The sequence below is a fragment of the Podarcis tiliguerta genome, assembly GCF_965153285.1.
Source record: "Podarcis tiliguerta genome assembly, chromosome: 14".
Classification (NCBI taxonomy): Eukaryota; Metazoa; Chordata; class Lepidosauria; order Squamata; family Lacertidae; genus Podarcis; species Podarcis tiliguerta.
The window spans coordinates 35,954,072-35,974,290 of record NC_139547.1 but is presented as its reverse complement, the minus strand read 5'-3'; the positions used below and the strand labels follow the sequence as shown (position 1 = coordinate 35,974,290).

Sequence of the window (20,219 nt, the reverse complement as noted above, 5' to 3'; positions counted from 1 at the left end):
GGGGATTTATGGCTGACTCCAAAGGAAGCAAAGCTGCCTTCATGGATTTTTTGGAGGCAATATATGGGCCATAGCTCTCAATGTTTCCCTTTTTAAAGGGAAATTCCCTTGTTCCGAATAGGATTCCTCATAAGAAAAGGGAAAAGTTGGCAGCTGTGATATGGGCTTTATCAAGAACAGAGCCTGCTCCGCTTATTTTTTATGATCTGCAGTTCCTTGTGTGTGTGTGTGGATTGTTTTTATAAGAAATGTACTAAGTTTAAAACACAAATACCTGTAGTATTACTTTCTAAGTATGTAAAATGGACTTAATTCGCTGTTCATATGTCTTGAGTCATGTGTGGAAGGTGATTAATAAATGCTAATAAAGTTTCTGTAGCACATTTATCCAACACAGGCCCCATTCCAATGATCAAATCTCAGCTTGATATGATGATAAAAATGAACTTCATGCACGCATATACAGCCCTTTTGATCCCATTTTACTCCCTGGACAAGACAGGAAGCTAAAGGTAACCACAGCTTCCTGTTACACCCAAACAAGGAGACTGTGGTTGGCGGCTTCCAAAACAGCCAGGATCTAGAAGGCAACTTTATACCATGGTTTTGTATTCCAGCTTGTTTGAGAGTCACTAACCGGGTTCGGATGTAACAGGAAACCATGGTTAGCCGAAGCCTTCTCCCCTCTCATGCAAAGGGCAGTGGAGCTGGAGCAAAGGGTTTGCATGTGGGTTCATGAAGCTTGTGCATGTCTCAGCTTATTAAGCCAAGATATGATCACCCAAATGCAGCTCATGTTTTGAGTGCTGACTGCAACTCATAAAGTGCCATTTTAGGGAGCGCAGCATAATGCAGTACAATATTGTCGAGAGGAATAATGAATTCTTCCTTCAAGGAGCAGAGAGTCTCATAGGAAAAGCATGCTGCTTTAGGAACCAGACCAATACTGAAAGTACAAGCTTAGCAAGAAGCAAAGATTGCATGTGGAATTTATTAGATAAAAAAGGTGAGTGTTGGGGTTTTTTGATGGGGAGAGAGGTATTTCCCCTAACAGAAAAATAAAGAGCATTGGCAAAAAAGTGCAGAATCACCCTGTTTGGTCCAGAATCATGAAGATTAGAGGTGGAGAGGATTCAGGCTGGAGGGGCAGATACACAACACAGACAGACAGACAGACAGACAGACAGACACACTCCTCCCTTTCCTTGACAAAAAGGCTCAGATGGTAAACAGCACAGGCAAAGCAAAGGATGCCAAGGTTTAAATGTAAATCAAGCCAAATCTCTGTTCTTCCAGGCTGCCACTCCAGACAACGGTTTTGTGCCACACAAGGCATTCATGGGCATTCAAGAGAAAGCTTTTAGGTGAGAATAAAATAGGCTGCAACCTCCTAGCCTCTGCGCCCAGCATCAATCTCAAACAGCACTATTACCACTGTTGTCTAAAAGTTATCTTGTTGCTAGAGGAGGCGAGTGGCTGACTCCTTTGGCTCTGTGGAGAGTAGCGTTGAAGTTGCAGTGTCCCATCCGTCAGGTTCCCAGGGTCATGTTTCATTTCTCTTTCTTTAATTCTGTAGCCCAGACGCCTGTAAGAGAGAAAGGAGGTTGGAGAAAAACTGAGATGGAATCCAAAGCAAGCGGCTGAATTTTTTTGCAAAGGTTAAAATAACTTGAGAATCAGAATACCTTGCGGATCTACTGTCATTCCTCCAATTTATCTTCTGCTTCCCCCTGCACTGGAGGGGCACACGACAAAAATTCTCACCTGAAGACTGTGGCTTTCTTGACACAAGGACCTCTACAGCAGGTGTGGGGAACCTCTGGTTCTCCAGATGTTGCTGAACTACAACTCCCATCATCCCTGGCCATTGGCCATGCTTGCTGAGGCTGATGGGAGTAGTGGTCTGACAACATCTCGAGGGCCAAAGGTTCCCCAAGCCTGCCTTATAACTATCTAATCAGGGACGTTGCTAGGGGGTAGCCAGGCCCCAGGTCTTCTGTGCTGGGCTCTCTGGATAACCCTGCTCCTCCCTCCCCTTTTATTAAAGGACTATTTCTTTTCTTTTCTCTCCAATTCTTAATGGGCTGTTGAGCATGCTGCAAAGTGTGTTTGCATCCATACAGACACATGAGCATGTACTAATTCAGTGCAAATGTGTGCGCCGCAGCACATGCACACCCCCGCCCCGCCATGGCCCTGCAGCCTCTTCATTTTTATTTTATTTTATTTGAGTACCTAGCAACGCCCCTGCTTCCAGTCCCACAGAGGGGGAAAGAAACGTCACCTAGAGCTTAGCAGAGTGTGAGGCAATACCCAACAGTGCGGGGAAGTTGTTCTCGGAGGTCATCCAGGCCCCGCCGTCCACCACCAGGGTTGTGCCGCTCACGTACGAGGCGAGGGGGCTGGCCAGGTACAGGACGCTATGGGCAATCTCTGTCTTGTTCCCCACCCGCTGGAGGGGGATATTCCGAAAGAGGTTTTGTGCTTCCGGGTGAGGCTGAACTAAAAACAAGAAGGAGGAAAGCAATGTCAAAATGGCACATAATTTTTATTTATTGCATTTGTAGTGCACCTCTCCTCCAAGGAGCTCAAAGTGGCCTATGTAGTTCTCCCCCCTCCCCATTTTATCTTCACAACAGCCCTGTGAGGCAGGTTAGGCTGAGAGTGAGCGAATGGCCCAAGATCACCCAGGGAGCTTCAAGGCCGAGTGGGGACTGCTAGATCCTAGTCCAACACTCCAACCACCGCGCCACACTGGCTCTAAGTGGTGTACATCATAAACAGTATCGTTAAAACAAAAAATGCAACATGAAAACCAGCATACAGTGGTACCTCAGGTTAAGTACTTAATTCGTTCCGGAGGTCCGTTCTTAACCTGAAACTGTTCTTAACCTGAAGCACCATTTTAGCTAATGGGGCCTCCTGCTGCCACTGCGCCGCCTGAGCATGATTTCTGTTCTCTTCCTGAAGCAAAGTTCTTAACCTGAAGCACTATTTCTGGGTTAGCGGAGTCTGTAACCTAAAGCGTATGTAACCCGAGGTACCACTGTAGAAGAATACAAATTGAAACCTGGTCCCAAGTTGTTCAGAGCTTTTGAGTATAAATAACATATTGTCTGATTCCCTGCTTGGCACAGAAGATTGCTGGAAGTGTTTCACTGCAAGTTCATTGAATCTCAGTCTAACAAGTCTTGATTCAAGTCATCTACTGAATTTTATTAATTCTTATGAACCATCCACCCTGGAAATTCTAATGGATAGTATAGGCATGCCTATTTACTTTAATTTATTTACACTGTGCTCTTCCCCCAAAGAGGTAAAGATGGCATGCATTCTCCCACACTTTACTCCTACAACAACCTTGTGAGAGAGGTGACTGGTCCAAGGTTGCCCAGTGACCTTCATAGCTGGGTGGTCTCCCCAGTTGTTTCTTTTCCAGGTAAATCACACAGACAGCACTTCAAATTATATTTAATGCTTTACCTAAGCGGCGGTGACCCTCTGTACCCGAAATAGGACCTGGCGCCAAGCTATTCACTCTGATTCCATTAGGACCCCATTCCACAGCCAGATGTTTTGTCATTGAATCTGTAAGGGAGAAGACAGTCAGAGAGGATCAAGAACAAATATTGAAAAGCTAAGAATTACAGCACTAGAAAGAACTGGAAAGTCATCAAATCTAAATCTGGTTCTTGCCCATTCACAAGGCACGATCCTCCCCGCATCAACTCTGCCAGTCTCTTGGTGATTGAAAGAGACCCTATCCACAACAAGCTGGAATGGAATTCTCCTTTTGCACAGGGAAGAATTACATTGCATGTATGTGTGTTAAAAATATATATATTATTAGGACAATGAACAGAAGCAAAAGAAACAGAATTTCTCAAGACATTCAGCACTTCACATGAAGAAAAGAAATAGTGAAACCCACCACACAGAAAACAACGAATGAAAGCCAGCCTAATTTGCAAAACCCTTGACAAGACATTGGGCTGATTCAGATGTTAATGGTTTAGTGAGGGCTTCCTCAACCTCAGCCCTCCAGATGTTTTTGGCCTACAACTCCCATGATCCCTAGCTAGCAGGACCATGGTCAGGGATGGTGGGAATTGTAGTCTCAAAACATCTGGAGGGCTGAGGTTGAGGAAGCCTGGTTTAGTGCCAGGAGCACGAGCCAAGCACTCATACACTTTCCCTTCCTCCTCCAGCACAGCTACAAGTTTGACTTCGGAAGCTTTCGCTTCTGTTTTTGATTAACCATTTTGGTTGAACCTGGACAAACTGTTGAAATGAGCTAATGTCAAACCATAATTGATGAAGCCGGCTTGTTTTCACTAACTGAAGTTAATGTTGAACCACTGTTTGGAGTTTAGACAACATACCGAACTGCAATTAACCTAGAGTAGAACTTTCCCGAAATTTCAATGTTGCCATGCAGGGAGGGGAATCACTGCTGTAGGCTCACCGTAGTAATAATAATAATACTTTCATTACTTATACCCCGCCCATCTGACTGGGTTGCTCCAGCCACTTTGAGTGGCTTCCAACATAATAAAAACACAGCAAACCATGGCTTAGCATTACATCCAGACACAGTCAATATGATAATACTATATTCATTTGCAGATGGCAACTCTTCTTTTAAAAATTCAGACAGGGAGGGCACCCATGTCCTAGAAGTGGTATTATCACTGTGGGCCAGAAGGCTTCTCTGTTGCTCAATCTGGAAGCTGCAACATCTCTTCCAGACTGTAGGTGGTGCCAGAACACCATGACTTCCACTTGGGTGGGAGGGACAGGGAGAGGAATAAAACTCAATTAAGGGTGTAGATGAGAAGGGGAGCCAAATTGCTTACGGTACCTATGGCTGCCTTAGCTGTCCCCGCATGCACCTGGAGAGCCTGACCTCTGTAGCTTAGGGTTGCCGAGATATTGACAATGACTCCGCCATGGTCCTAGATCAACAAAATAAAGTCAGCTCTGGGAACAATGACAGAAAGGATTAACAGCAAGTGCAGGAGACACAACCCAAAATGAACATTGCTGGCATAAATAGAAACCTCTCTGCACATTCTTTTCTTGAAGGGAACGTGTCCCTCAGGTGTTAAAAAAAAGCTCCCCCCACCCCTGCCCAGGGCTACTGACCCTAGAGCACAGGAGCTGAGGAACGTCTCTGTCCGCAGGGAGAAAAGCCTCTTACGGAGGAGAGAAACTTACACGGAGACACTTCTCATACAGCACTTTGGAGACGTTGAATGTTCCCAAGGTGTCAATCTCAATCACGGTTTTGTAGGCATTGAAGGACAGAGCACTGGCTGGGCACAGGAAGTTTCCAGCAGCATCTGGGGACAAGGGAGAGAGAGAAGTTGGAGACCGAATCAGCATGGCAAGGCAGGCGTGGCTGGTACAAGGGCATGCCATGGGCCCACTGTGGCATCAGAAACCACTCCATTTTTCTGCTTACTACAGGGGTGGGGAACGTCCAGCCTAGGCTCCTGATGCAACCCTCCAGGACCCTTTATCTGGCCCCAAGCCACACCCCTCAATGACCCTGCTTTTGCCTGGCTGGGTTGAACTTGAACTTCGAGGATGCCTCTTGCTTGCCTGGACAAGCAAGAGAGGGGTATGTGCATCGGTGTAGCCAGGATTTGGGGGGAGGGGGCGGTGAAGGGGAAGGACAACCACCTGTCCCGTTCCAGAACTGAGCTATCTGCGACGTGATTGGCCCATTTACGGAAGCCACGCTTATTGCTCAGTCAGTTTCCCAGTTGCATTGCTAGAATGCGCCACAACATCATTCAAGTGACCTCAGTGAGCCTTTCAATTTCAAATGTTCTGGGGTTTTTTCTACTTTTAGTTAAGTATTTTTTCTTTATTTACTTGATTTACTGGGGGGGGGGGCGCAGCTGGGGAGAGTGTATGTTTGCAGAGCATCTAGTTTACGTTCATTGCTCTGCCCACTTTTGTCCCTGCCCCCCTGTAAAACACCCCTGGAATATGGCCCTCAGAAGGTTTCTCAGAAGGTCATGTGGCCCTTGGGCTGAAAAATGTTTCCTATCCCTGGCCTACTACTAAAACAGCCCTGCCAGCACCCTCAAAGATCACCCTCCCAGAGCATGCAACAGTGAGCAGTTTTTCCCAGCTTGCAGACAGGTGGCCAGCAGTACGCCCCATGAATGTCCTCTGCTGACGCAAATAACTTACTGTTGACAAGGATATCAATCCTCTCAAATTCCTTGAGGGCCTCATCCACGGCTGCCATGATCATCTGTGGCTGCCTGACATCCAGCGTGAGGGGCAGGCATCGCTGGCCAGTGGCTGCTGACAGTTTCTTGGCAGCCTATAAAAAAAGGAAAAGAATATTCGGTAACAAATGACCACCTTCTTCTGTCTTCCTGCCGCAGCATGGCGAGCTGGACGCATGACAGACTGGGAAAAGGGATTTGTGTCAAGAATTAGTGCAAGATTTCCATGTTAAGCACCTGCTGTGCTGTTGGATGGAGAAACCCTTCCTGGTTTCAGCAACATACTGCATTGTGAAAAGACTTCTGTGAAATGTTTCAGGTACCTCTTATGTGGAAACACAGGCTCACCCCTGAGAATCTATGATGTGGTATGTTAAGGGCTGTGCACCCAGGAGCATTTAAGATGACAACAAATATTCACGGGAGGGACCACATCTCAGTTGTAGATAGACAATACTGGAGTTTTTGTTCCCTACATTTCTTATTTCCCCCAATCTCAATTCTCTGCATTTCTGCAACGATTTGGGTGGAAGATGGGGAGACCAACAGTAGGTGGCATCACAGTCCGTGACAGAGCCAACTAGTTTTAGTTTTGTCCTTCTCCCCCCTGCTCAGTTCTACCAGGCCAACCCTGAGACTAAGGAGAAGGAAGCTGATTGGCTGTTTCATCCCTAGACTGAATGTAAGAAGGCAGGTAAGTAGGGGCTGGCTGGTGGCAGACGGAGGTTAGTGGGGCAGTTTGTCCTAAGAGAGAAACACAGTTCAGGATGCTCTCCCCTCCATACCCAGCTTCCAAGTTTTCTTCAGGCCTCACTCACGAGTTCTCTTATCTACCACCTTTTTCTTAACTTAAAGAAGGAAGCCATTGTCTTGTGAAACTTTTCTTCCTTTGAACAGACCTTGCACAAGAGTGCCCACAGATCAGATCCATCTGTCTTCCGTGTATGCCAGCAGTTGTCAAGGGTGAGGCCACACCGGAGAGGGTGGCAAGTGTGGCAGGAAGATTCAAGGGCAATCAAAGAAACATTTAAGCATTTCAGTGAGGTGTGTTTAAACTTTCCAGTGTTGTTTTCCAATGTATTTCTCATCAATAAGAAATTTGGTGTTGAGCGAGCAAATTTTTATTCTGAAAGTGTGGCCCAGAGAAAAAAGTTTTGAGAACCGCTGGTCTATACCATCCTCAACACCTCCCCAATCTGTTGCTTGAGACAGGTGACTCCAGCAGAAGTGCCTCTGCCAAGGCCTTGATTTGCATCTGAAAGGGATGACAGTCTCCTGTCCACTCACCTCTGTTAGCCTCTGAAGGTTCCTGCTGGCAATGATAGTATGACAGCCATGCCTGCAAGCAAAACCTTAGATGGTGAGGGTGACACAGAACACCTTGTGCTCATCACTCGCTTGTCTACTCAGACACACCTCTGCTACCAGCCGTGGGGATTCAGTATGCTTGTGTGGTCTCCATGTGTGTCTGCAACCTGCCAGCAGATTGGATAACCCAGAAACCATAAAGCTCAGGTATTAACACTGGCCAATACTTGTGCAGTTTGGATAGGTTTTAGATATAGTCATTTGTATATTTAATTTGGTTATGTCAGATTTTTCACAAGTGTGTGTGTGTGTGTGTGTTGGGGGGGGGGGCAACTCTCCTTGATAACATCCTGTCACCTTTCCTTCCAACCAGGCTGCTACATGGCAACTGGGCGTTCCTGCAGTGATCATGCAAAATGCAAAGATACGTCCCGATATACGCAGTAGAGAACCCCAAACGGCCGCAGTTCCATGGCACATCTCACCACAGGACACACATCTGCAGAACAGCTGCAGAAAACACAAATGGCATGAAGCAGGATGCAGCTGCAAAGGGAAGGAAGGACTTGCTTCCTAGGAACAGGCTGGCGGCTGCTGCAGGAGAATACAGCAGAGACGAAAAGCATTGCAAGCTAAGTAAGGCCAAGCTGCTCCCGCACCAGAGTGTCCATACCTCATCAGAATCTCAGCTGTGCGGAATCCAATGCCGGAGCTGCCGCCAGTGATAAATGCAACTTTGCCCCTAGAAAGAAAGAAAGAAGACGTCTGAAACCATGGCAAGTGGGATCCATATGGACTTTTCATAATGCACGTTCAGAAAGAGCAGCATCAGTGAAGATCGTGACACATACAAAAAGGAGGAATGAGGGAAATTCAGTCAGGTCAGACCACATCAATCCCAGGCAGACCAGAGGTTTCCTGCATCCTCCACTTAGCAGATGCCACTTGTACTATGAAATGCATGTCTGAAATAGGAAGACAGTTTACTGAGGGGCCACTAGGGGCGCATCGGAAGATGGCTGACAATAACATCTCTCCGACCCACATGAGGTAATTAAGAGGCTGTAATGGGAGTAAACAGCCTCCCGTTCCCCCCCAAGTGTGTGAGGGGGACTGCCCTTGCCTGCTCTGCCCTATACCACCCCCGAATTTGAGGGGGTGCGGGCACTAGGCAGAAAGCCCTTGTGCGGATCTCGGCCCTCCTGGACGCTGTCTCTGATTTGCGCCTCTAGCTGCAGCAACTTCAAAAGAAACAATTAGGTGGAAGCTAATGCACATATTTCAAGGAAGAAGGGGGAGTAAAGACTGCTAACTGAAGAGATCTCTGATAAATAAGACGGGTCGGAGGAACAGGAATAAATCATGAGAAGACACACCAAGGCTCGGTATGTTTGGCAACGGGACTGGATGGCGGGGGGGGGGGGGACTTTCCTTTCTTTTCTCTATGTGATTAACCAAGAATCCCCCCCCCCCACAAGTCACAAGTCAGAAATGCCATTTAAATGACTTAAGCTGTGGATTTAAGACTGTGTGGAGATAATTTTCTAACCAAAGCATGTTTTAAGAAGATCGTGGAAAGCATAAGAGCTTTGGAATGATGCAGCAAAAAATAGTGTCGTCATATTGGCAAGTTCTGTCAAAAGACTTATGTCTGGGAGGAGGAACAGATCTGTTTTCATATTGTGGGTGAGCCTCCTCAGAGGGACAAAAGAAGGCGACAGTTTTGCGAGACTAATAATGGAAAGAGTGCTGTTATTGATTAAAGTGATGATATATGGAAACCATCTTGATATGATGATTGGACAAACGGAAAAATTCACACAGGATTATAATTGGTGTTTACCTGCTTAAGGAGATTATCAGAAGAGATCATAAAGAAAAAAAGAAAAATATACGAACAAGATGAGATGTGGAAACAGCAAGATAGGACTGGATAGAATTATGAACATTATTTGGACAGATTTGTGGATATTAACGCAGCAGCAAGAAGATGATCGGAATCCCCTTTCGGAACTTGAAATATGGGTCCCCTCAACAAAAATTTAAAATTCGGCTTTGTAATTCGGATTTGATTGGTCGGTTAATAAAAATTATTTTTTTTAAAAAAGGAAGACAATTTACTAATATGCTAAGAGTCAGTCTTGATTTGTCACGCTTGTACTGAAAGTAATTGAGGCCTCACGGGAGTCTCGTGAAGTAGATTAGGCAAAAAGATAACCACTTGCCCAATTCAACTGCATGAGCCCTCAAAAGGCAAAACCATCCAACATTTTCAGCTGCTACAGAATACCTGTTTTGCTGCAAGTAGTGGCATAAACACATACCTAATAAGGAATTCTGTTTGAGTGGAAAAATATGAATTCTCAGAAGTAAATAAAAAGCACACTGTATCTGCTGCTGGTAAAGAGGCAGTGACTAGAAATTGCACCTTTAGGAATCTTTAGAGATGAGAGCAATGTACTTCCAAGCAAGCCTAAGACATGGACATATTTCTACAAAGCAAACAGTCATTCCAAGCTTGAAGGAGGCTTATACTAGCAGGGAATGAAGAGGATAGTATAAAAAGATAAACTGAAACTGCACGAAATCCATCTTATGATGCATCGGTTTTGCCTCTGGGAGAGATATTTGAGCCCTTCATCTCTTATGCCACGTGTACCTTATTCTAGTTTAAATGTGTCTCTGACAGTATTTTAAAAATGTTACATTTCCTTATCTTTGACAACATGTAAACTGTTGGTACAAAATCTGAAAGGAGGGCTCAGTAAAGATGATTTCCTGAGCTCTGAAGATGCATATCACATCTTCCTAATATTTTATTTTTTTACAAAACACACTGTTTTGTGGCTACTCCCACTCACTTTTTTTAAAAAGAACACAAGTTAAAATAAGCAACACATCACTATTAATATACCAACACCAAGTATAAATTGACTAACACCAAAGATCAAGAGGAGCAGTTGAGGAGGTAGACATAGCAGAGGTGAGGAATGAAAATTGCACAGGGTAAATTAATCTAGATAAAGGTTTCAAAGCAGTGTTTGAGTACTTGGTAGTACTCACTTGAGAATGTCTGGACTGAAGAGGTAGGAGTATTCCGGAAGACAGTCATCAGTGTCAACATCAGGAGGAGGCTGGCAAGCAAAGCCTAGCTGGGACATGACTTCCAAGACAGTTCTGCAGAAAACAAGACACAGCCATCACAAGTCCTGAGAGGGAGAAAGAACCAGCAATATTTCCATACAGCCCCAAATTACGTAATGATCACTATGCCCAGCACATACTGCCAGCTGACCTGATCTACGAAGAAACAGCTGGGAGGCAAAGAGGTGTACTTCATATCCAAGATTACCCATGGCCAAGCAGCTTCATTCTTGACTGATAGAACTGAAGACAACTTCAATTTATCATTTCTAGTCTAACATGCACACATACTCTCCAAATAATTAGGGGGAAATGTGAGTTTGTTAATGAAAAGATTGGAACTTAATGTTATGCACTTAGTTTCTTATAGAAAAATGCTGTTAATAAGCTGTAATAAAAACCATGTGCATGGATAAAACACTCAATACTATATACCGGTGTTTCTCAATCTTTTTGCAACTGTGCCCCCCTTCCGACCTTGTTTCCTTCCTGTGACCGCCCCCCCCCATCCTACCAGTATAAAGGTAGCTATCTAAATGTTCTGTTTGTAAATAGAGCATGTTTTATTTATAATTTTTTATAATGTATACAAATACAATTACATAAAAATTTATACCATTTCTGTATCAATGTGACCCTTGTGCTTGATGACACACAAAAAAAGGCTTTTTTATATCCAGTTCTATTGCCGGGAGGGATAACCAAAGATCACTTCTGTCCGTTATGTTAAGGCGATTCTGCGTTAGGCTGAGTAAATAATTCACACTACTGAACCCTTATTCTACCAAATACAAAGTAGGAAATGCCATGGAAAACAATTTTGCTTTATCCCAAAGTTATGGAAACTTTTTAGATATTATACTCTTTATCCAAAAATGGTGTTTTTCTTGACTGAAAGTTACTTTGGCTTCTATGTCACTCTATAAGCACCTCTTGCAAAGAAACATCGTCTTTTTTCTTTTCTTCTTTCTTTTCTCGGTCACTTCTCTGTTCTCTTCACTTCTCATTTCCCTCTGTGGCCCCCTAGTCTCGTGCCGTGGCCCCCCCTTTACACAATTTTCACATGTGGCCCCCGCTGCTATACACATTCTCTCCCCATCCCCAATTGACTCTTGCACCAACCCCACACATACGTTTTTAAAATTTAGGAGTGCTTTTTGTGTCATGCCTTCTAGACCGCAGGTCTGAAAGGGAGTGACTGTCTTGGTTTCCTTCACTGAAGTATAAGCTGCTCTGGGAACCATATTGGCTGAAGAGTTGGGTAGAAATGCTTTAAATTAATAAACAGAGGACGAATTTGCTTCATCAGATATGTGACAGCCATTCAAATATTTGAAGGCAGCTAATATATCAACTCTTAATTATCTCTTCCCCTGGCTAAACATTTTCAGCTCCCTCAGCTCTAACAAGCTTTCCCTGCCAAGCTTATCAGAAAATGGTTGGATATTAGCAAATAATGCATTCCAGAAAGCAGTGGCAGGTATATCTCTAGCATCCTTTTTGGTTTATTTGTCTTCCTCCACCACCAAATTATTTAATTCATATACTACCCTCAGGGTGGTGTGCAGCAACACAGAAATATAAGAAACATCCAAACCAACCTCTAATATTACTGGCTACTCAAAAATAAAAATAAACAATTGCATAGGCCCCTTGGTGTAAAAAAAACACTCTTTCAAAAATACTGGAAGTCAAAACTACACCTACCAGCCCATGAGAAAATCCTGCTCTACAAATTACATAAGAAGACTAACTTCCAGTGCATTTATGGAACTCCCCACCAAGCAATAATCATATCTAGAAGTTGAAGGCACAACGGAGGTGGAAACTTCTCCAAACTTCTAGCAATTTTTAATCTGGGACTAAAACTGAGCATTGACACTCATTTGTCCTAATTATTATCTGAGCATGTGAGCCTGAACCCTGTACTACTTGCCAAACAACGGAACATTAGAAAAGAAAATGCTATAACCAGGAGAACGTTGGGGAGAGAATATGAGACTGTACTGTTTTGCCTCAATAATGTGAAAATATCTAATAAACTATAGATTAAAAAAACAAAAGCAAGGATACCTGCCAAATATTTACTGGAAGAATGTACTACAGATTGGGACCAGCAGCCAAACTTCTAGCAGAGGCCAGTTAGCTCTGCAACACAAGGGTCAACCCATAGTTTTACTCCAGGCAATTCAAGCCACTGGTCTTCTACTGGGTCACAGCCTGATGCAAGGTGGGTCACAGCAGGAGCACTACCATCATGCAAATATATGGTAAGAAATTAAGAAAGGAGTTCCCAAATGCATGTTTGGGTTAAAAGTGGATCTTGGGTCTGAAAACGTTGAAGACTACTGATCTAAGCAATCCAGCTGGGTTAGAAGGACTCAGGCAATCCTCATCCTTAAGGATGGCGTTGCTTAACTAATAGTAGATAGTTAATGAATTATCCAGCTTAACCTTTATATCACATCTGAAGCACTTCACAGGCTTCATCTAGTTGTGCAATCCTTACACAACAATCCAGTAAGGGCAAGTCAGTATTCTTCCCCCACATACTGCAAATGGGCTGCCTAGTAGTCAATTCATAGCACAGAAGAAATTCAAACTCATAGATTCATTGCTCAGTCTCTCAGCTTCTATGCTACTCCAGCAGATGTAACCAGGTTTTAAGAACGGGTAACTCCCCCATTAGTCTTTCCCCTTCAATGTCAGTCTATAAGCTCTTTGAGGCTCTAAGTATTCTGCCTGCTTTATAAACTTCGTAAGGCACCCATGTGCAGCAACACTGCCTAAGCAAACCCATCAAAACCTTTCTGCTTTTAAGAGTGCTTTTAAAACATCTCCTTTCAGCAAGGCTATTTAGGATTACAGTGGTACCTCGGGTTACATATGCTTCAGGTTACAGACTCCGCTAACCCAGAAATAGCACCTCGGGTTAAGAACTTTTCGGATGAGAACAGAAATCGCGTGGCGGCGGCGTGGCAGCAGCAGGAGGCCCCATTAGTTAAAGTGGTGCTTCAGGTTAAGAACAGTTTCAGGTTAAGAACGGACCTCCGGAACGAATTAAGTACGTAACCAGAGGCACCACTGTACTTTAACTTTTAATTTTTAAAAAACATGCATGCTTGCTGGCTTCTATAACAAACCCTTTCTACTGTGCACATTTTATCGTTACACCGTGGAAATTATATTGTTATTTTATCTAGATACCTGGGTAAATAATTTGTGAATCACTTTCTGAGAAGGCTTTCTAAAAGGCTGGGGTACCTAGGTCCATAAAATAAGAATAAAAATATTAATACAGTTTGGCTTTTATAAGAATTTTTTTTCCTTTTTTACTCTGCTGTTTTTAGCATGCTACTGTTTTTCTGCACATATTAAACAATGCAAATCACCTTTTGGGTGTGTGGTGGGGGAAGTCTATAAACCAAACAGTGACAATGCCTTTAAGTGTTACTGCTTTAGGATTAATGCTCCAGGATTACAGAGTATTGAAGCTGGAGCCCCACATGTTGTGGGGGGAAGGGAGCTGAATGGCTTTCTCAAATTTGGGAATCCGGGCCCCCCACAGAAACGCTGCAGGGGCGGCCTCTTCGCCCTCCTTTACTTATCTTCTTCTTTCTCTCTCTATTTTGGGGGCTCATGGCTGTCCTAATACCTCCGCTGCCGAATCCCCTCAGGCGGCTCGGCTCTCACTTACCTGGCCAGCCGCGGACTTCGCACGAACAACAGTATACCTGCGCGCAGCACTCGCCCGCAAAGCATGCTGGGAATTGTAGTTCCCGGCCAGGAGGCGCTCGGCCACCCAAGGGCATTGTGGGATGTGTAGTTCCCTTACCCAGCGGCAGCAAAGCCGCTCGTCGTCCCCATCCTGGCAAAGCTTTCCTGCCTTGGCGTGGTCCTTCCACACAGCTGTGGGAGGACTTCTAGGCCTTGGCCGTTTCCCCCCTTTGTTTTAAAAGCCCCCAACCCTGCATAAAGCCCGCTGTAAATGGAGAAGCACATTTCCCGCCGCCCCCTCAAAGAATTCAGAGCAATGTAGTTTATCCTCAGAGGTACAATTCTGAGCAACTCTTAAGGATTCTTTGAGAGGGGGAATGATGCTTTAAAGGTATAGTGTTATGTACTGAGTTGAATAGGATCCAAAAGGCAGCAGTCTGATTGGTCCTAGAACAATAGGATCCAGAATGCAGCAGTCTGATTGGTCCTAGAACAATAGGATCCAGAATGCAGCAGTCTGATTGGTCCTAGAACAATAGGATCCAGAATGCAGCAGTCTGATTGGTCCACAGGAGCCACCCAATGCCTCTCCAGGTGGAAGTGAATCCGCAACCTGATTGGCCTACAGGAGAATCCTGGAATTAACCCATCAGGTGGGGCCCATTGTGTAAATAATGTATATAAAGCAGACATTCTGGGGGAACTTCCATTCGTCCTCACCGCTATGAGCTGAATAAAGAGCATGAAATCCACTCTCGACTCCGAGTATATTTCATATAGTGTGAACCATAGCCCAACTAGTTTAATGTTGTCTACATTGGCAACAGCTCAGCCATGTGAAGAAACGTATTGGGTGGTCAGGAATTAAGGAATTCTTTTAGAAGGTAACAGTAGGGTGCTTGTGGCTGATAGAGGGTAGCCCCTTTACTTTTATAAATTCTAGCAATTCTAGAAGTATGTTTTTTGCTTTGGTCAGACCCTGAATGGAGTCTTGCATCCAGTTCTGAGCACTACAATTTAAGCAGGATGTTTTTTTTTATTAATTCTTTTTATTGAGTTTCTCTTAAGAAAGAAAAAAAAGGAAAAAAAATCAAAAAGAAAAAGAAAAAACAAGACAAATCAACAGACTAATAAACAATATCCGTACATAACGCAGGAATGACATTCATTACCATTTTTGTCCTTTTCCTTAAAACATATTTTTAAATATTTAAACCTTTTCCCTACACCTCCCTTGACCTCCTACCCTCCCGTTTTCGGGTTTCTTAATAAGAAGTTCTTTCTTTTTTCTGCAGCTATTAATTGTTACTGGTTTGCGCGTCGTAAGACTTATATCAAACCTGCTATAGTTTTTAAGTCTCTGTAGTTATCTTCAATGTATACCATAAATTTTTTCCAATCATTAACAAACTTTGTATTTTTTTGGTTTCTAATTTTTTGTGTCATTTTTGCTGACTCAACATACTCATATAATTTTGCTTGCCAATCTCTGATCGTTGGGATATTTGGGCTCTTCCAATTTTGTGCAATTAATATTCTAGCAGCAGCCGTAGCATATTGGAAAAACGTCTTATCTTCTTTTTTGATTTTGTCCCCAATTATTCCTAGTAAGAAGGCCTCTGGCTTTTTAGGGAAGGTGTATCTAAGTATTTTTTTTAACTCATTATATATAAGTTCCCAAAATTTCTTCATTGTTTCACAGGTCCACCACATATGGTAGAAATTACCTTCTTTAATTTTACACTTCCAGCAAGCCTTGTTTCCTGTTTTGTATATTTTCCCTAGTTTTGGCGGTGTGATGTACCACCTATACATCATCTTTTCCAAATTTTCTCTAAGTAAAACACATGCCGTGAATTTCATTCCACTAATCCATAAATTCGACCACTTTTCATATTCTATATTATGTCCGAGGTCCATTGCCCATTTTGTCATGACCTCCTTAATTTCTTCATCTTTAGTATCCCAATCTAATAATATGTTATACATTTTAGATAATAACTTGGATTTGCCTTCAATTATTTCTATCTGGAATTTAGATTTTTTCTCATTTATCCCTACTTTTTTATCTTCCTTCCAAACTTTAAGCAGGATGTTGACAAGCTGGAACGTGTGCAGAGGAGGGCAGCCAAGATAATAAAGTAATTAACAAAGGAATTCCTTATGAGGAATGGTTGAGGGAGCTGAGTATGTTTAGCCAGGATAAGAGGAGATGGAGAGGAGATATGATAGCCATCTTCAAATATCTGAAGGGAGGGAGCATGCTTGTTTTCTCCTGCTCCGGAGGGTAGGACCAAAACCAATGCCTTCAAGAAAGGAGATTCTGACTCAACATCAGAAGAACTTTCTGACTGTAAGAGCTGTTGGACAGTGGAACAGACTCCCTCAGGACTCAGGAGGTTGTGGACTCTCTTTCCTTGGAGGTTCTTAAGCAGATGTTGGGTGACCATCTGTCATGGATGTTTTGAGTTGAGATTCCTGCATTGCAGGGCTTTGGACAAGATGACTCTTGCGATCCCTTCGAACTCTACAATTCTATGAATTCTAGACTAGAATGCCTCTGAGTATGTGAAGAGTGCCTCTCTCACGCATGCTTTTAAAAAGGTAATCAAAATGATGAGTCTGGCTAAGGATGCACAGATGTATACGCAAAACGTATTTGAAAACCAAAACCACTGCCACCTGGCTACATTCAGAATAGGTTGGCTGTAAATAAGGCTGCAAACACACAATGCATTTAAAGAATCATGTGAACTGTAGTTCGTTAAAGGTGCTGGGAATTGTAGCTTTGTGAGGGGTAAACTAGAGTTCCTAGGATTCTTTGTGGGGTGAGCTTTAGATATATTCTGCGTACACACAGCCTGAAAAATTAGAGGTTTTGTTCTGTGAATGGCATCACTGTTTAAAGTGGTATCATACTGCCATAAATGCAGAATGCAGATGGGGTCTGTGACTCAACAAAAAATGCAAGGGTGGTAGGCAACATTTGGTAATTGTGAGAAACAAATACGAGAGGAAAAACACCACCTTGACAGTGTAGAAAGAGTTTTGATGCTTTTAGGTGTAATTTTATAAAGTAGAGAGTAACATAAGCATACAGGCGTGAAAACACAGTGACGCACGCAGAAAGACCACTCACTGCCCAATGAATTTAAACCCTAAATGTTGACAGTGGATTGGAGAAAAGAGAATGAGGACAACAAGAATGAAAGTAATCTGTCTGTAATCACCTAGTCTCAAAATGTATTAAAATTGGACTTCTCCAAGCTGCTACAGAAACCTCAATTTTTGCCCATTAAGTAACTTTCAAGTGGTACTTGATATTTTGTCATCTGTAGATCAACCCTCAATTCTACCTGTGTCTTTATTATGGCTGAAAATGGTTCCCAATTATTTCACTTGAGTAAAAGACATTCAAGTTAGGTACAAAACCTCTTCAGGTAAGAGGCTCTTAAGCAGTACATTCATACTAGGAAATAATGAATCCCCTTTCCTGCACATCTTATTTTTAATTATGATCTGCCGCATTGAGCTTATATGTGTGTCAAGGTCTATTAACCAGAAAAGCAAAAATAGCTGCATTTATGTAAGCTGATTCTAATCCATTAACAAGTGTAGAATCTTCTTAATTTCAAGGAGTTACTGACTCAACAATTTGCGGATCAAGAATGACAGATTATTGTTTTCTCAAATCCTCACTCAGCCATGATGCTCACTAGATGGCCTTGGACCAGTCACTGCCTCTCCACCTAGCCTACTTCACAGGGCTGCTGTGGGGATTAAATGAAGAGGGGGGGAACCATGTACTCCACCCTTGAGCTCCTTTGAGAAAAAGGTGGGGTGTCAATGCAAGAAATAGATTCCATTGTTTTCCCGGTTATTTATAATTTAGACTATAATGGCATTTTATTGGAAAACTGGAATTGGAAACAAATTAGATTGGAAACAGTCAAGAAATGGCAGCACTGTTTTCATTTCAAACATTAAGGCAAATTATTTCACATTCAAAGTGCGAAGTCAGCTTTTAAATTTAGCATTCAGAATTTGCAGGTACAAGTTTGGAATGCTGCCAGGTTTTGAAATACGTATTTGCAAAAGTTTCAGCTCTACCTGGGTCAGTTGGGGCTCCCCCCCCCCCCGCAAATACTTCATATTGATTGATGCGCCATCTATAACCCATTCAACTTCAGGGGAGGAAACAGCTGCTTCTGGAGGGTCTCATGAAAACACATGTTAATTTGCTTTCTGTCAATTGAACCTTTTGTAACAAGTGGTGAACAGAGAGTCCTCCCACCCAACCTCCCGACAAATATGTGGTTCTTAACATCCTGTCTGCAGGTTGGTTTGATGTCATGCCATAGCCTGTGCAGCGCGACGGTGCCTTAGAAAAAAATGATGATCTAGAATTCTTGGTCCAGACAATGTGATGGGGAGGCCAGGCTGCGTGTGCTCCACAAAATTTATGTATGTATGAATTTTACAAATGCAAAATTCGGCATTGTTTGCAAAATTCAATTCCACTCAGCTCAAAACAGTAGGTTGTTTTTAAAGTTCAGTGATTACTAGAAATGGGCAAGTCTGTCTCATTTTTTCCAGTCTTATGTTTAGTAGTCCACATCTCAAAATCTGTTTGTGATAGTATATTTTTTAAAGTCCTTATGCAACTGCGCCTATATTTTACTGTGCATTTATCCTATTACACACGTTTTTGTATACAATCTTGCCTAATGTACACATTTTTTGCAAGACATTCCCTCCTAATAGAATGCACTTCCCCAATATAATGAAACCAATCATTAAAGACATGGGTGAGGATTGTGCAGGAGATCTCCTTCATGTACTGTGTCTCAAGTCCCTACCATTAGGCAGAGTAGGGCAGCAGATCTTAGGTGCCAGGAAAAGACAGCAACTTGTTAGTTATGTAGCATCTGCTTTGCATGTCAGAGGTCCCAGGTTCCACCCCCAGAATTATAGCTGTCAATTTACAGATTTGAAAATAAGGGACCAGCGGCCTCAAAAATAAGGGATCAGCAGCCAAAATAAGGGATTTTGGTCAACCAGCTCCCGAGCCAAAGGCAGAAAGCCCCACTAGCAGCCAAACAAAGCCTCAAGTGGTGGTTCCCGCAGCACAGCAACCCGGCAAAGGGGATGCAGCAAGGAAAACCACTGCCACCTCTCCGCTGGGAAGCGCTGAGCAAAGGCGAGTCCCCAGGCAACACACACAAGGCATGCAAGCTCCACCCCACAGTCGTTCTTAGACTCCTTATTGGGTGAGCAACGCAGCCAAGCAACACAGTTGGAGCCTCCCTCCTCCCTGGCCGGCAGGGAGGGAGGGAGAGAAGCTGCTTCCTTTGAAACCCGGGAAATTTAATGGACATCATCAATAAGGGACAGCAGCGGGACACGGCGCTGGGATAAGGGACTTTCCCGCCAAATAAGGGACAGTTGACAGCTATGCCCAGAATGCCCAGGTAAGGCTGGGAAAGACTCACTGTCTGAAACCTGGAGACCTGCTGCCAGTCAATGTTGATGCCCTTCAAATGATGTTGGACAACAACTCCCATCAGCCTCTGCTAGCCAGGCCTCTGGTTGAAGATGATGGGAATTGTAGCCCCAACAACAACGAGAGAGCACCATGTTGGCTACCCCTGATGCAGATAACACTACACTCCTGTATTTCTGTAGCAAGTACATAGAGTTTGTGATATTTATGTATTTATTTTGGTCTGTTGATATATTGCATCTTGAGTTGGGGATAGGGAGGACCCCAGGCAGCAAAATGTCTTGGACCAGCCCTGCGCCATG

General features: G+C 43.5%; 1 protein-coding gene across 7 annotated transcripts; it reads right to left on the bottom strand.

Moving 5' to 3' along the window:
• Positions 1 to 972: 972 nt before the first annotated feature.
• Positions 973 to 14,708, bottom strand: DECR2 (2,4-dienoyl-CoA reductase 2). Of its 7 annotated transcripts, XM_083412479.1 has the most exons (11): positions 14,533 to 14,708; positions 13,905 to 13,961; positions 10,617 to 10,730; positions 8,227 to 8,295; positions 7,533 to 7,584; positions 6,205 to 6,340; positions 5,218 to 5,342; positions 4,862 to 4,955; positions 3,484 to 3,588; positions 2,285 to 2,502; positions 973 to 1,585 (listed from the first exon to the last, which is right to left on the bottom strand). In XM_083412479.1, exons 3-10 carry the CDS (start codon positions 10,712 to 10,714, stop codon positions 2,285 to 2,287), a joined length of 897 nt encoding a protein of 298 aa, XP_083268605.1. In that variant the 5' UTR covers positions 10,715 to 10,730; positions 13,905 to 13,961; positions 14,533 to 14,708; the 3' UTR covers positions 973 to 1,585. The 7 variants fall into 7 exon arrangements, with proteins under 7 accessions (XP_083268605.1, XP_083268600.1, XP_083268599.1 ...); XM_083412474.1 differs by lacking the exon at positions 13,905 to 13,961 and having other exon boundaries at positions 14,395 to 14,540; XM_083412473.1 differs by lacking the exon at positions 13,905 to 13,961 and having other exon boundaries at positions 2,314 to 2,502; positions 14,395 to 14,540.
• Positions 14,709 to 20,219: the final 5,511 nt, after the last annotated feature.

Excerpts from the sequence above, each read along its gene's own strand:
- DECR2 (XM_083412473.1), bottom strand. The coding sequence starts at position 14,459 with ATGCTTTGCGGGCGAGTGCTGCGCGCAGGTATACTGTTGTTCGTGCGA. Across the intron at positions 8,296-10,616 it reads TTCAGTCCAGACATTCTCAA|GGGCAAAGTTGCATTTATCA; the intron begins GTGAGTACTACC and ends CTTTCTTTCTAG. Across the intron at positions 5,343-6,204 it reads GATTGATATCCTTGTCAACA|ATGCTGCTGGAAACTTCCTG; the intron begins GTAAGTTATTTG and ends CCTTGTCCCCAG.